Source organism: Capsicum annuum, chromosome 11 (assembly GCF_002878395.1).
Source record: "Capsicum annuum cultivar UCD-10X-F1 chromosome 11, UCD10Xv1.1, whole genome shotgun sequence".
In the NCBI taxonomy this organism is placed as follows: Eukaryota; Viridiplantae; Streptophyta; class Magnoliopsida; order Solanales; family Solanaceae; genus Capsicum; species Capsicum annuum.
The window spans coordinates 234,949,154-234,963,638 of NC_061121.1; the positions used below are offsets into that span (position 1 = coordinate 234,949,154).

Sequence of the window (14,485 nt, forward strand, 5' to 3'; positions counted from 1 at the left end):
GGGGGTAACACACTATTTTCTCTAAAATATTTATAACAAAGTGTTTAAATTAGATATTTTTATTCAATTTTTGAAAAAAAAATGGACTTATATAATTAAATTAATGATACAAATTCCTCTATTTATTTTTTGAATAATACTCACAAAAGTACTGAACTTTCACTGGATTTTTAGTTGATCATATTAAATTTTGCGGGGTCCTATTATCCCCTAAATTTTTTAAAGTGAATTTAATTCCCACGAAACTCTATACCCAATTTGGGTGGCTAGCGGTGTAATACACATGCCAATTTTGTTTTTACACGTATATTGGCACGCGCCAACCTCATATTTACATGTATCCAAGTGGCAGATATATGCCATTAAAGTATAAAAAAAGGACTCAGGTAACAGAACTCTCACAAAGTTCAGTATACTCAACTAAAAATTCGATCAAACTTTAAATATTTTTGTGAATATTATCCCATTTATTTTTGTTATAGAGGTTTCGTATGTTATACAACTGAAATTTGTGACATAATTTATGTAAAATATAAAAAGAAATTAAACTAATTTAATATTTAACATACACAAAATAATTTTATTTTTTTTACACATATAGTGATTTTTCTATAAAAGAGATTCGATCGGACTCATAAGATTTATAATCATCCTCTCCAAACTCCACTCATAAAATATAATAAATATATTATTATTATTATAATTATAATTATTATTATAATTTATATGCAATAAAAAAGGTAACGCAAAAATCATAATTAAGTTGGTCATCTTCTGTTTAGCATTTCAACAGATCTGAATCGGTTGCAGGTATTTCTTTCAACCCAATTTTTTTTTATTATTTCCAAATTATCCAAAAAATAAAATAAAATAATCATATGCAATTATATATTCTACAAATTCAAGATCATATTTTTATTGAAGTTTTGTGATTTTTTTTGCAGATCAAATAATGGATTTCATGAAGGTGTTTGATCAAACAGTTCGAGAAATGTAACCCCTTTTTCCCCTTTATCCTCTTAATTTATCATGTTTTTAATTTTCGGAGTTATGTGGTAACTGTTGCTGGCGGGAGGTGGTAGGTATCCCGTAGAATTAGTCTGAGGTGCATGAAAGCTGATCCCGACACCATAGTTATCTAAGGAAAAAATAATTTTTTCCTTAGTTACCTGCTACGTGTTGCTGGCGGGAGGTGGTAGGTATTCCGTGGAATTAGCGCGAAAGCTGACACCGATACCACGATTATCAAAGAAAAAATATAATTTTTCCTTAGTTACTTGATACCTATTACTAGCGGGAGGTGGCAAGTATCCCGTAGAATTAGTCTGAGGTGCATGAAAAATGACCTCGAAACCACGGCTATATAAGAATTATTTTTTTTTTACTTAATTAGTACTACTTGGTATCTGTTGCTGCTGATGGGAGGTGGCGGGTATCTCGTAGAATTTGTCTGAGGTGTGCGAAACCTGATCTCGACACTGTGGTTATTAAAAAAAAAAATCCTTAGTTATCTGGTGGTACCTGTTGCTGACGGGAGGTGGCAGGTATCCCGTGGGATTAGTCTGAGGTGTGCGAAAGCTGATCCGACACCACGGTTATATAAAAAAAGAAAAAGAAGAATTTTTCCTTAGTTACCTGGTATAGCTGTTGCTGACGGGAGCTAGCAAGTATCCCGTGAAATTAGTCTGAGGTGCACGAAAGCTGGCCCAAGACCACGGTGTTCAAAAAAATAAAATTTTTCCTTCAAATGCAAATTTTCCTTTTCTATCAGTTTGTTTTTATAAAGTTTTTTTTATGTAAGTTTTGTGTTGTGTTTTGCAGAAAGAGGGAGGTGAATTTGAAAGTGTTAAAGGTTCCTGAGATTGAGCAGAAGGTAATTAAATATAAAGCATAGATATTTATTGTTAGCTTTCCGTTTTTTTTGTTTTTTTTAAAAAGCATGTATTGCTGTAGTCTAGTTTTGTAGACTTATGTTGCTCGTATTCTTCAAAAATGTTCATGGGTGCGTGTTGGATACTTTAAAGTAATGCATTTTGGAGAATCTTGACATGGGTGCAGTAACAATTTTGGAGATTCCGAGCAACATAGTTGTAGTGTAGTCTTGTAGAGCTATGTTGTTCGGACTCTTCAAAAATATCCATGGGTGTGTCTTAGATACATCAAAAGTAGTGCATTTTGGAAAATCTTGACATGGGTGCGGTAATAATTTCGGAGAGTATGAGCAACGTAGTTGTAGAATGCACATCAGGAGCACAATCAAGAGTCCGACTAACTTAGTTGTAGTCTAGTAAAGGGCAGCTCGGTGCACTAAAGCTACCTCTATGCGCGGTGTCCGGGGAAGGGCCTCACCACAAGGGTGTATCGTACGCAGCCTTACCTTGTATTTCTGCCGGCGGCTGTTTCCAAGGCTTGAACCCATGACCTCCTGGTCACATGACAACAACTTTACCAGTTACTCCAAGGCTCTCCTTCCCTCAGGGGCGGATCTATGTGTATGGGTGAGGGTGCCACGACACTCGGTAACCTCGACTGAAACTTTGTATATGTATGTATATATACAGAAGAAATGAGATATAGATTAAGCTTGCCACCCTTAAGATCAAGCAGTTAGATAGCACTAGTGGCAAAGGGAGTTCCCTGCCACCCAGCTGATCCGAGTTCGAATCCCTCTTGGTGCACGTTGTTGTATTTTTTTTATGTTTTTCCTTGCTTAGGAAGGGCTTCAGCCCTTTTTCTTCACTCATTCACTGTTTCGCCTTTTTCATTGATTTTTCTTTTTTAGTTCTATTCTATACTAATCCAAATTGTTGCGTTAATTAATTCTTAATTTTTTAACTTTCTCTTTTGTTAATTACTATTAATCTCTTGTTACGAGTATTAAGTGTATCCCATATCAATGAACAAATAAAAATATATATAAATAGTAAATTGTTTTAAAAATTTAAGTTTTTAAAAATGATTTATTATCATGCTAAAGTTTTTTAAAATTTAAAGATCTGTTTAATCTTTCATCAAAGTTCACGCTAAGTGAAGATAACTATATTGAAACTATAATTTTTACGCCTTCTCAATTATATATCTGTAACAACATATAAAGATAATGGAATATGAATATGTTGAAGTAATGATATTAGATGGTTTATACAAAGTTCGATGTTTTAACATATTTTTTTTTCTTTCTGTTTTAGAGTTGATTAATTTCTCTTATTCGTAAAAAGAAGTTGAGCTAATTAGGTATCTTGAACCTCAGATATCTTGAAAGAGAATATAACTAAATATCCATATTCGATTAATTTGTATATAAACATAAAAAAAGATAAATAGTTCGAAATGTAACTCAAAATTTTTAAAAATCGACCCGTTTATCTTCATGGACAATTTGGCACCCGGAACTTAGGAATCCTAGATCCGCCTCTTCCTTCCCTTAGTTGTAGTCTAGTCTTGTAGAATTATGTTGCTCAGACTCTTCAAAAATGTTCACGGGTGTGTGTCGGATACTTTTAAAAGAAGTGAATTGTGGAGAATTTGACATGGGTCGGCAACAATTTTGGAGAGTCCGAGCAATATAGTTGTAGAATACACATCAAGCGCATAATCAAGAACAACATACATGGGTAATCTCACAAGTGGTGTCTGGCCAATATCCATGCTCTCATTACTAAAATTGGTATGGCACGTCTTGCTACAAATGAAAGAAAAGGGAAGCCTGGTGTATAGCGACATACATCTGCTCACGTAAGCATCCTTAAATGATACTAGGGCTTGAACCTGTCCGTAACGTATAGGTCACATGGGGGGCAACTTTATGTTGCTCGAAGGCTCTTCTCCTTATTTAAAAAGGAAAAAGACCGGAAAAGGGGAAAAGTTAAAAAGGAAGGAAAAACTCAACCTTTTGTTTTCCCACTAATAAGCCCAAGTTAGCACATAGACTGGTTGATAAACTAAATATTTGTTTGAACTACTTTTGATTTTGCAGAACTGGTTTTGGGGTGTCTTTGGTTTTCTTATTGTTGATCAACAGCTTTACTTAATGTGTTGTGGTATATATAAACAACCTCTTTCTCACATGCATCACGAAGTGTAATATCTATCACTCACATTAGTATGGATCATCAACATCTTCAAGCATGTTTGTCTATCATCTTGATCAGGAACTGCATGGGTTAGGAATCTATGGTCATTTCTGGGGATTTGACACAACTTGCATCAATCTTGGGTTTAATGGGGATTGACCATATGGTCCAAGGACATTTTAGTTTCTGTGGTCTCTATTTTAATGCTGATCCGCACCTTTTATTTTTTGTTAACACCTGGCTTTTGCTGCACATGTATCTTTTGCGCTTCTTGATGACTTTTGTAATCATAATCACCTGGCTTTGTGTGTTTGCCTTCTAGCATCACTATACTGCTGAGAACCTAGCGGTGCATTTTAAAGCTTTAAGGATATCATTGCTTTCATTTCTCTGTAACCTGATAGAGGGAGGAAATATAAAAGCAAAGAAAACGTAAAAGAACAATGGAATAAGTAACAATGTGTTGGGTCACCGAAGATAAAGTTTAGTAAAGAAAATTTGTTTATCTTTAAAAACCATCAAATGCCTAGACATGTAAAATCACCACCATCTAAGAGCATTATTACCACTTTTACGAACCTCATTTCCACATCTTTTTTTTTTATCAGTTTCAAAAAAAGATGTGGAAATGAGGTTCATAAAAGTGGTAATAATGCTCTTAGATGGTGGTGATTTTATATGTCTAGGCATGTGATCATGGCTTTTTCTGTTTTAGTTTCCCACATGTATACAATAGTATCAGAGAGTGAGATACGAAAAAGAAGCAGACTACATGGTGAGATTACTGCAGAAACTTTAGTTATATAGGCTTCATCATGTATGAGTTATTTACAAGTAATCATGAAGAGCATGCAAAGTGAGGGACCACCACTTCTTATGGGTGAAATGAGGCGAATTGAGGAATTGTGGCCTTCAGATATTGAGGCACAAAGTAATCAGAGGGACAAGCTATCACTTTGTTGAATTTGATCTTAAAAGATCAAAAGGAAAAAAGGAGAAGTAGGGCCTTCACTTGTGAGTAGTAGGACTCCTCTTACGACACGCTTCTATATGCTTTTGTTGTCTTCTTTCTGTTGGTTGCATCAGCTCTTCTATAACTAATATTGTTTTGCTAATTCTCAGATTTGCCTTTTATCTTCCTTTTTCCCTTTGAAATGACTCCTACTTCTTCATCTTCTGTATCAAGTTCTCTTCCTATGCCAGTTCTACTTTTGAATTTCCATATTCTTCTTTCTTCTACTCGATCCACTCCTTTCTTTTGTTCTTTCTGTCTCATTGCTTCTTCTGTAGTTCTATGGGTCGTTAGGAATGAATCTTGCAGTTAAAGTTATCATCATACAATCCTAAAGCAATTGAGGCATATTGCTTTCTACTTTTTCGCATTTAAAAACAATGGATGTTCATCCTATGCTCTCTCTCCTCTCCCCTTCATGATCTAATTATAATGTAATATTTTTATATGAATAGGTATTGGATGCTACAGATGACGAACCTTGGGGTCCCCATGGTACTGCATTGGCTGATATAGCTCAGGCCACAAAAAAATAGTATGACTCATCGATAAAGTTTCTAGTTTTTAACATTTTTTTTGGATTTTGGTATTTGTTCTTATCATAAAGGTAATTTTGTTGACCTGTCGATTACTGGTCCTTTCTGCAGCTCGGAGTGTCAGATGGTTATGAATGTCTTGTGGTCAAGATTGCCTGAAACAGGAAAGAACTGGCGTTATGTCTATAAGGTGTGTGCTATATCGTCTTATGGTATCAAAATTTTGTAGTTAAGTGTATACAAAATTAAGAACTTGTAAAAAATAGAAGAAAAGAATTAAAAAGTCAAGCTTCTGGTGGTCAATTTTGTCTACAGTTAGTTTCCTTTCGATACTTTCTCTATCTTAAATCTTATCTAAGGTCTAATAGTTTCGAAATAATTTTGTTACCAGGCGTTGGCTGTTATAGAGTATTTGGTAGCACATGGATCTGAACGCGCAGTTGATGAGATCGTAGAACATACCTTTCAGATCTCAGTACGTATTTTTGTGTCGTTATTTTAAATTTCTTGCCAGTGCCAGAAGTGATTGTTGTTTCATAGTAATACTAAAAAGAGTTTGGTCTCCTCATCGTGTATTTACATGTTGCCCTGTTTCTTTTTCTACTCAAGTCTCTGACAAGTTTCGAGTATGTTGAACCAAATGGGAAAGATATGGGCATCAATGTGAGGAAAAAAGCAGAAACCATTGTGGCTCTATTGAATAACAAGGAAAAGATACAAGAGGTTAGAGATAAAGCTGCTGCAAATCGTGACAAGTAAGGAATTGCTCTAGTGTTTGACTTTGCTTTTGATTACTTAAGAGTCTCTCATAACTAGTTGCATGGTCACACGGTCATGATGGAAATGTCACCTTTTAGGTACTTTGGACTGTCATCTTCCGGAGTAACATTTAAGTCAGGCTCTGCCTCTTTTAGTAGCAGCAGCAACTTTCAAAGTGGTGATCGATATGGAGGTTTTGGAAACAAAAGTGATGGCGACTCATTTACGGATACATACAAGGAAAAGGATCGGTATGGTGAAGATAAAGTTCGCCAAAGTAGTTTTAAATCAAAAAAGGGGTCATCTCATTATGGCAGGTTTGTATGATACTTTTCTGCACTGTGCTTCACTTTGTCCTTTCTATTTTGTTGTACTCTTTGATTCTTAACCATGTACTGTTGGTTGAGATACTTGTGTGATTCATATTTGGGGTTTATGATATGGGGATTTTAACTATTCCTTTCCTTATAGTTGCTAACGGCTTGTAACGTACTGATGCATTAACATCCAATGGCATTTTGTTTTGCATCTTATGCAGAAGATGAAGAGATAAATATGCCTAGAAAAAGGGTCAATAAGTTCTTTTTTCTTATATATATTAGGTCAGTGAAGAAAAGGGCAACATGCTTACCGTCTTTCCTCCTTTCTTATTCCATACCTACCGCATGACTTAGACTTTTCACTCCAAATGGTTTTTCGACATTTTAGATTTATTGGAAGAAGCAAGTTTACATCTAGGCCTTTACTTGCCTCAACCGGGCCCATGTTGTTATATGAATACGACAGGTTTATGAGCACCATCTATGGACCATACAAATGCGCTAAAACCTTCTCAGAAACTTGACATATCCCTCAGTTACTCTTACCTGAGTCCATGTAGCATAGTTTATAAATTATCTTTTGTTGTTTTGGTTATCTTTTGCTCTTTAATCAGGAAGGTGATTGTAATTGACAAAGAACTGCTAGAATCTTTCAAAAGAGCCAACTGCACTTGAATTGTTCTTGTTCCAAATCTTGTAGCTTTCTTGACCACCTTTAGTATTGCTATAAGCAGGTTAATGGGTTTGTAAGCTGCTGTGTCTGAGGAGAGTGATGTAGAATACAGACTAGAGAAAATAGAGTTTTTATTGACTGAGAAGTGTCAGAAAGCATAGAGATGTGTGTGTGTGTGAGAGAGAGAGAGAGGTGAGAATAGAGAAAAGAGGGAAGAAATGGAAAGTGGAATAAAGAGTCGTAATAGTTATTTTGATATGAAAGAGAGTAACTTGTGTCTTCTTCTAGATTGATTCTCTTCTCAGTTGGGTTTTCAATTATCTGAATTGGTGTCTGCATAATTTGCTGCACGCTTTCTTTCGGGCCTCAGTTTGTGTTTAGACCTCCCTCCCACATGTTTAGACAGCTTATATGTACCTGTTCAAACTTATTTTTTCTTCTTTAAATCACGGTTAGATTTAACATTCAAATCGGCCAAAGTTTAAGTGACTATATCACTACAACGGTTCCTGTTGTGCATTTTTATCCTCATTTTATCTCCCTTTTCTTGAACTTGAGAACATTTTGCAGCAAGGCGCAAGACACTGTTTCAGGTAGTGGATCAAAGACGGCAAAGAGAAAAGGTAAACCTGATAAAGCTAGTTCTAATCCTCCACAGAGCGCAGTTGCATCGTCAAACAAATATGAGGAAGATTTTGATGATTTTGATCCTCGAGGGACTTCAAGTACTAGTAAGTATCTTTATATCTATCTTTAACATTTGCAGTGATAGTCTACTTTACGTTTTCCAGAAGGTCCTTAATTTCCAAGTCCGCATAATGCGTTGCATTAAAAGGTGAAATGTCACTAAGGTTTGCATACAAAGGTGAAGTGTCACTTTGACAGACCGGGTAGTTTGTGACAAAAGATAGATGTCTCTTTTTTTAACCCTTTCCTAGGAGCCTTGGAGTAACTGGTAAAGTTGCTGTCATGTGACCAGGAGGTCACGGGTTCAAGCCTTGGAAACAGCCTCTGGCGGAAATGCAAGGTAAGGCTGCGTACGATACACCCTTGTGGTGGGGCCCTTCCCGGACACCGCGCATAGCGGTAGCTTTAGTGCACCGGGCTGCCCTTTTTAGTGACTCGAACTCACAGCCTTTGGGTTGGAAGTGACGGGTGCTTACCATCCGAGCTAGAATTTTCTACGGCCTCACAAAATCTTAGGTTCTTTCTTAAGCAGGAAACCAAGTAAACTGTAAAATGATGTTGGCTTTATCATGCCTTGAGAAAAGGAAAAAAAAAAAGAAGATGTCTGGATCACAAGATGCTAAAGCTGTTAATTGTTTATGAAAGGAAAAAAATAGAGAAGACATTTATCTTTAAATCAATTTTTTTATCCGATTGAGGAGGTGCGCCTAATACTTTGGATGTTCCAAACACGCGAGGGGGCTCTTGAAAGGAACTTCTGAATTGCAAAGCTGAGAAAATATGTGTCAAAAAGTAAGACATGGAGGTTTTTAAACTTTGGGTGTTGCTGGAAATTATTTTTTTTTTCCCAAGGAACTAAATTGAGATATAAAAATAAGTCAATTCTCCAACTACGCTGGAACAAAGAAAAAAAGACGGATTAACACGTTTCAAAGAAATGAAATATAAATAGAGAGAGAGAGATTTTCACTGTTGTCATTGTAGTGTGAGCTGTCTTTTCTCATGATTTCATATGTCTCTTCTTTATATGTTTTATAGGTAGCTTTAAGAGAATACTATAATGCTCAAGTCACAGCATCAAATTTCCTTGTGCAAGTCCTTAATTTTGAGTACACTTGCCTTTTTTGTATTTTTGCCGTTGTTATCAAAGGCACGCTTAAGACCTAAAGCGAGGCTCAAAATGTGTTGAGCTCTTCGCCTCGCTTAATGTGCGCTTCAGTGTCTTCATCAAGGATCCAACGCATACTTTTCCATATTTCATTTTATCATAAATTTTTGCAATTTAGTTGTTCATATATTTGTCATTCATGCTTATGACTATTACTTGGTCTAACATAAATATTTATAGTATTTTTCTCCCTTTGAGCCTTTTTTAATTGAAGCAAGTGCTTTATTTGAGCTTTGGGCTTAAAGTCCAAATAAACCTTAGAGCTTTTATGCTTTGATAACACTGATTTTTGCATGTAGTCAGCCTGTTGCTTGTGTGATTGGGGATTCCGCAATTATGTCTTTCTTTAGTTAACCAGTCTCTGATTGATTGTTTTTGTTCTTTTGATTGCCAGTAATTGCTTATAGACTCGATTCACTGAAAAATGGAAGGAAAGCCTAAGGATCTTGAAATTTTGTTCTCAACAACCTTCCATGAATTTGGATGGGGCAATTCCTAAGCAATATTTTTTTTGGGGTGGAGGGGGGCAGGTAGTGAGGCAACTTGGCTTCGGTTATGCAAAATATTTAAAGAAAGATTCTTGCTGATAATTTATTCATCTGGAACCTATTCCGTGCAATTCATTTTATAGCTAGTTCCAGATTGAGGTGCAATAGTTGTTTCTTTGCAATTAATTACTTCCGTTCATTGCCAAGCAGAGCCTTCTACAGGAAACTCCGATCAAGTAGATCTATTTGGGCAAAATTTGATTGGTGACCTCTTGGATGCACCAACACCTGTTCCAGCTGATAATTCTACTGTCACCAATCATCCGTCGGAGGTTGATTTATTTGCTGACGCCAATTTTGTATCAGCGAAACCACAGTCTAATGCGGGGGTAACCTCTCGGTTCCGGTTCATGCTTCTTTGGAATTCTACTTTTTCATTAGTTAGTTATGAATTGGCCATCTGTTCTTTTCTGCAGATTAGTGTTGATCTGTTTGCTTCCCAGCCTTCCTCTTCACCTGTAGCTTCTTCAACAATAGATTTTTTTGCTGCATCAGATCCTGTTGTTCAACCTGACGTCAGATCTCCAAAACCAGTCGAGATAAATACTACTATGGTCGATCCATTTGCTGCAGTTCCACTAAATAACTTCGACAGTTCTGATCCTTTTGGTGCATTTGCTTCTCCTTCTGATCCTATATCAGTACCCAATGAGATTTCCGCCAGTGGTGGGAATCAGCAGTCTCCTAACAAATTAGACAAATCTCCTCTCGACGCAAAGCCCACACCGAAGAAAGCTAATTTTCAAGTCAACTCTGGAATATGGGCTGATTCATTGAGCCGTGGACTCATTGATCTGAATATTGCTGCACGTAAGTTTCTCTACGACTATACATAGTCTGCTTAGCTTTAGTGTAGAACCAGGCAATAGTTACTTATAGTATAGATGATTGTACTTGACATTCGGTTTCCCTTGTAGCCACAAAGGTCAACCTTTCAGACGTAGGCATCGTGGGTGGATTGACCGATGGGTCAGATGTGAAAGATAAAGGGCCAACCACTTTTCACATGGGTAAAGCCATGGGTCAAGGAACCAAACTTGGCCAATCTGGGTTCACGTCCACAGCTACAGGTGGTGCAGATGACTTTTTTTCAAGTCCTCAGAACTATCAATTTGGCAGCTTTCAAAAGTGATTTTTCAACCACACAACTGATATTCGTTCTCCCCAGTTTCCACTCAGTATTCATTTGTGAGTTTCACAGCTAAATTGAAGTAGAGAAGAGCAGCATATCGGTGCGAGTTAGGAGAGTGATCAATGTTGTGTCAGTACCAGACCACTAATTCATATACCATTCAACTATAATGCAGAAATATTCTTGTACTTGATCTCATGAATCATGTTCACAGGCATTTCCCATTTTATATAAATAGATTTCACTCAATTCTTCATTTTCCTAGTAAATACTTGCTGTTTTGGCATATTCTTGTCTACTAACACTTGCTGATATCAATTGCTCCTAATGGTTTGATGCCAATGTTTCAAAAATCTAGTGGTAAATTTAGACCACCAAGGAGTAAGGTGGGATGGTTGGAATTCTACTACAGGTCTCGGATTTGAATCTTGAGAATAAATAATCTTCTTATAAAGAGAACTTTACGGCTCTTGGTCGCCACCATAACCCTAAGAAAACGAGATTGGGTCTATGTGTGTGGACTATCCTTGGAAGTATCTATTCTACCAAACCACGGGACGCAGCTGTAGATCGAGCCCTGGAAGTACTCTCCAACCAGTCAAGTGGCCCAAAGGCCACCTCCTCACAGGCATAGGAGGTAAAACTTCGATTGTTGTGACATCCAAGGTGAAATTCGAGCCATCCTTGAAAAGATAGTCTAAAGCGTGTCTGGTAGTATTTTACAATATTATTGAGTGTGGTCGGAATTGGAAACGTCCTTTATTCCTATTTCTTTGTTTTTTTTTTTTTTCCGGTAAGCCGCTCTACCAGCAAGGAGCGAAAGAACTAAGTTTTCCATGGTGATGTCAGAATTTGCACCTATTTGTATTTATTTAGCGATCAACCCGCTAGTTTCTTTGATCCCACTCGATCTTCCTTTTCTATTTTCTTCCAATAGTTCGACCTATCTAGAAAAATTGTCAGCCTACAAATGTGGTTTCGATCTTGGTCCATGATACCTTTTTATTGATTTTGACGATTGGATCTCTCTATGAATGAAAAAGGGGTACTACTACAACAAATATTAGCCTCTTCAGGAAATGTTATCTACGAAGTGGCTCACCAGATGAGTTAGAATCCAATTACAACAATACAGTCAAAGAGGTAACAACAAATAGATGAAGTTCAAGGTCACATTCACAAGCCAGTAAGAACTACCTATTGATGAGAAAGAAATCCGAGTCACTACTGTTTCCTCTCTTCTTGTATGGACTGAAAAATCCGAGCAGCAGATTCTGTAGCTGATCGGGCATTATGAGGTACAACTTTGATCACTCGGGCAGGGTGGTTAGGAAAACGAGGCTGAGGTCTAAGGACGGAATTGTCAATAGCTGGAGAAGTTGGGAAGAGACGAAATGCACTTCTTCCTCTCGTGGAGTTGCTCGCGTTTACTCCACGAGCTCTTTGACTCGGACTACTTGCAGTGCTGGCATGCAACTCAGAATCTCTAGAGGGATACAATCTCACAACCTCTGGCACGGCTCCATCATACTCACTCCCAATGTTACTTGAGTTCTGGTGTTGGATGTTAATATTAGCTCCCCTTCCTGACAACTGACCTTGAGAACGCGTCGCAGCAACCTGGTTCGATTGATATTGATCTGGAGATGGGATTGCTGGATTCATAACTGGCATGCCAAATGGACGAAAGTAGTCATGACCAGTTGGAGGTGCAAAAGGCAGTCCATATGCTGGTCCACAGCCTCCATATACTGAACTTATGACTGAAGGTCCGGGGTGTGGCTTGTATACGAGTCCTTCAGAAGGAGACATCACAGGTATCAACCATTGGTGCCCGGGAGGTTGATTGTAGCACCAAGGACTCGTAAGGGAATCATATTTTACAGGTGTTGGTCGTTGTTTTTCTGAAACTGGTCTGCAGCTAGACGGTTGGCTACTATTTTGAACAGAAGAACATGTCTTTCCTACATCATTTTCAGCATTGCATTCCATCCTAGATTCAGGCTTATCCGAATCATTCTTGGTCCGCGGAACATTTTCAGGTGCTTTGACACTACGTCTGTTCGCAGACAACTTCTTTAAAGGTTTGCCTAAATAAGCAGTATCTTCGAGATTCACATTTGGCGAACCAGCTATCAGTTTCTGGACCTATTGAGTAACAAATGGAAAAATTCGAGCAAAATGTCAAGTCCAACGAAGACGGGGAATGTAAATCTCAGTACCGATGTAAGATGCAACTCAATCTCTACAGCTGTCTTACCTTGAGTAGTCGATGCAACTCGAATACTTGAACTGCAAGCGCTCTCTGCTGGCTGTAACAAATAGGGACAGAATCAAGATAACGAATAACATACAGAAAAAGATTAGCTCTTAAGCTTCATATCATTCGAAACCAGACTTACTCAGCAATAGCTCGTCTTGCTTTCCAGAAATGCTTTTCTCCAATCATTCTAACAACATCATCAGGAGATATGTTCATTTCAGCTACAAATTCGACCATGGAAGTCTCTGATAGTTCATCGCTCTGGTTCATTTCTCGTGTTTGTGATGATTTACATGTCTTGTCTTCCTGAGAGTCTGCATAATCAATAGCGTTATTACCTTTATCCGCGCTTCTGATGATAAGCCATTCAAATGGAAAGAAGATTACCGTTGTCAGCATCTATGACAGATCCGGTAAACACAGTGCAATCAACTTGAGAATCAGATGCGAATTCCAACTGTACTATGTCGGTCTTCTGGGATTCACCAAAGGAATTGACAAGATTCTCTCTCGGTTTAAACTGCAATAGTTGATCAGTCCGCTTCAATGTACCTTCTCGCGATGGAGTATTTGAACCAGTACTACGGTCGTGTGGCTTCTCAACTGGATGTCGTAAAACAGGAAGTTGTCTTGGGAAAATTGCATCTCTTTCAGGTTCATTCTCCTACACAGTTTGCTGAACTCAGATATAACAAATTCAAACAACCATGAAACTTACTACCCTCAACAACGACAACAATAACATACCCAGTATATTCCGACAAGTGGGGTCAACATCAAGAAACCTTGAAACCAGCCACAGGGAGTACGAGCGAGGATATGGAAACAAGAATACATCTACTATGAAGAAAAATACAAGTATTTGAACTTGGTTTACCTGGCTTGAGTGAGGATGGACCAAAGTCGCGCTGTTACTATTGTTAACAGGTAAATCGCTGGGATTGTATCGTTGGGAAGGGATACTAAGTTGTTCATAAAGCGCCATCTTGTTCCTCGGAGGTGCTCTTGGACCTCCTTTTTCTGTATCGTTAACATGAAGTCTTGGAAACATCGGTCCCATCACTTTCTCTTCACTTATCCCTCTCTTCATCTTCCTCTAGACCAGAAGATCCGGTTGACGCCGATCCTTAGGACCAACTGTAGCCTCCAAAACTCATGGATAATGGTTCCGCCCCTCTACCCTTCTCCACTTACGCCTCTTCTAGCCTTTGGTGTTTAAGCCAGCTTGCTCGCACCTCAACTATTTCATAGGATAACTGCTACCTTCCACCGGTACAAATACAACAAAGTACTGTACTTTTTTCTTTCAAGAAC

General features: G+C 37.7%; 2 protein-coding genes across 2 annotated transcripts; one reads left to right on the plus strand and one right to left on the minus strand.

Moving 5' to 3' along the window:
- The first annotated feature begins 591 nt into the window (after window positions 1–591).
- Window positions 592–11,157, plus strand: LOC107871008 (clathrin interactor EPSIN 1). The gene is made up of 12 exons (XM_016717759.2): window positions 592–810; window positions 945–993; window positions 1,822–1,873; window positions 5,541–5,620; window positions 5,733–5,811; window positions 6,013–6,096; window positions 6,231–6,376; window positions 6,479–6,697; window positions 7,944–8,104; window positions 9,927–10,105; window positions 10,193–10,586; window positions 10,694–11,157. The coding sequence occupies exons 2-12, from the start codon at window positions 953–955 to the stop codon at window positions 10,906–10,908; spliced, it is 1,650 nt and encodes a 549-aa protein (XP_016573245.2). The 5' UTR covers window positions 592–810; window positions 945–952; the 3' UTR covers window positions 10,909–11,157.
- Window positions 11,158–11,971: 814 nt separating this feature from the next.
- LOC107871009 (protein EARLY FLOWERING 3) lies at window positions 11,972–14,485 on the minus strand (the record flags this gene model as incomplete). Its single annotated transcript, XM_016717760.2, is given in 5 exon segments — window positions 11,972–13,056; window positions 13,169–13,220; window positions 13,311–13,485; window positions 13,559–13,835; window positions 14,049–14,485. Coding segments are annotated over 5 exon segments (1,641 nt in total). The 3' UTR covers window positions 11,972–12,132.

Excerpts from the sequence above, each read along its gene's own strand:
- LOC107871008 (XM_016717759.2), top strand. The coding sequence starts at position 953 with ATGGATTTCATGAAGGTGTTTGATCAAACAGTTCGAGAAAT. Across the intron at positions 5,812-6,012 it reads ACTGGCGTTATGTCTATAAG|GCGTTGGCTGTTATAGAGTA; the intron begins GTGTGTGCTATA and ends TTTTGTTACCAG. Across the intron at positions 6,698-7,943 it reads GGGTCATCTCATTATGGCAG|CAAGGCGCAAGACACTGTTT; the intron begins GTTTGTATGATA and ends AACATTTTGCAG.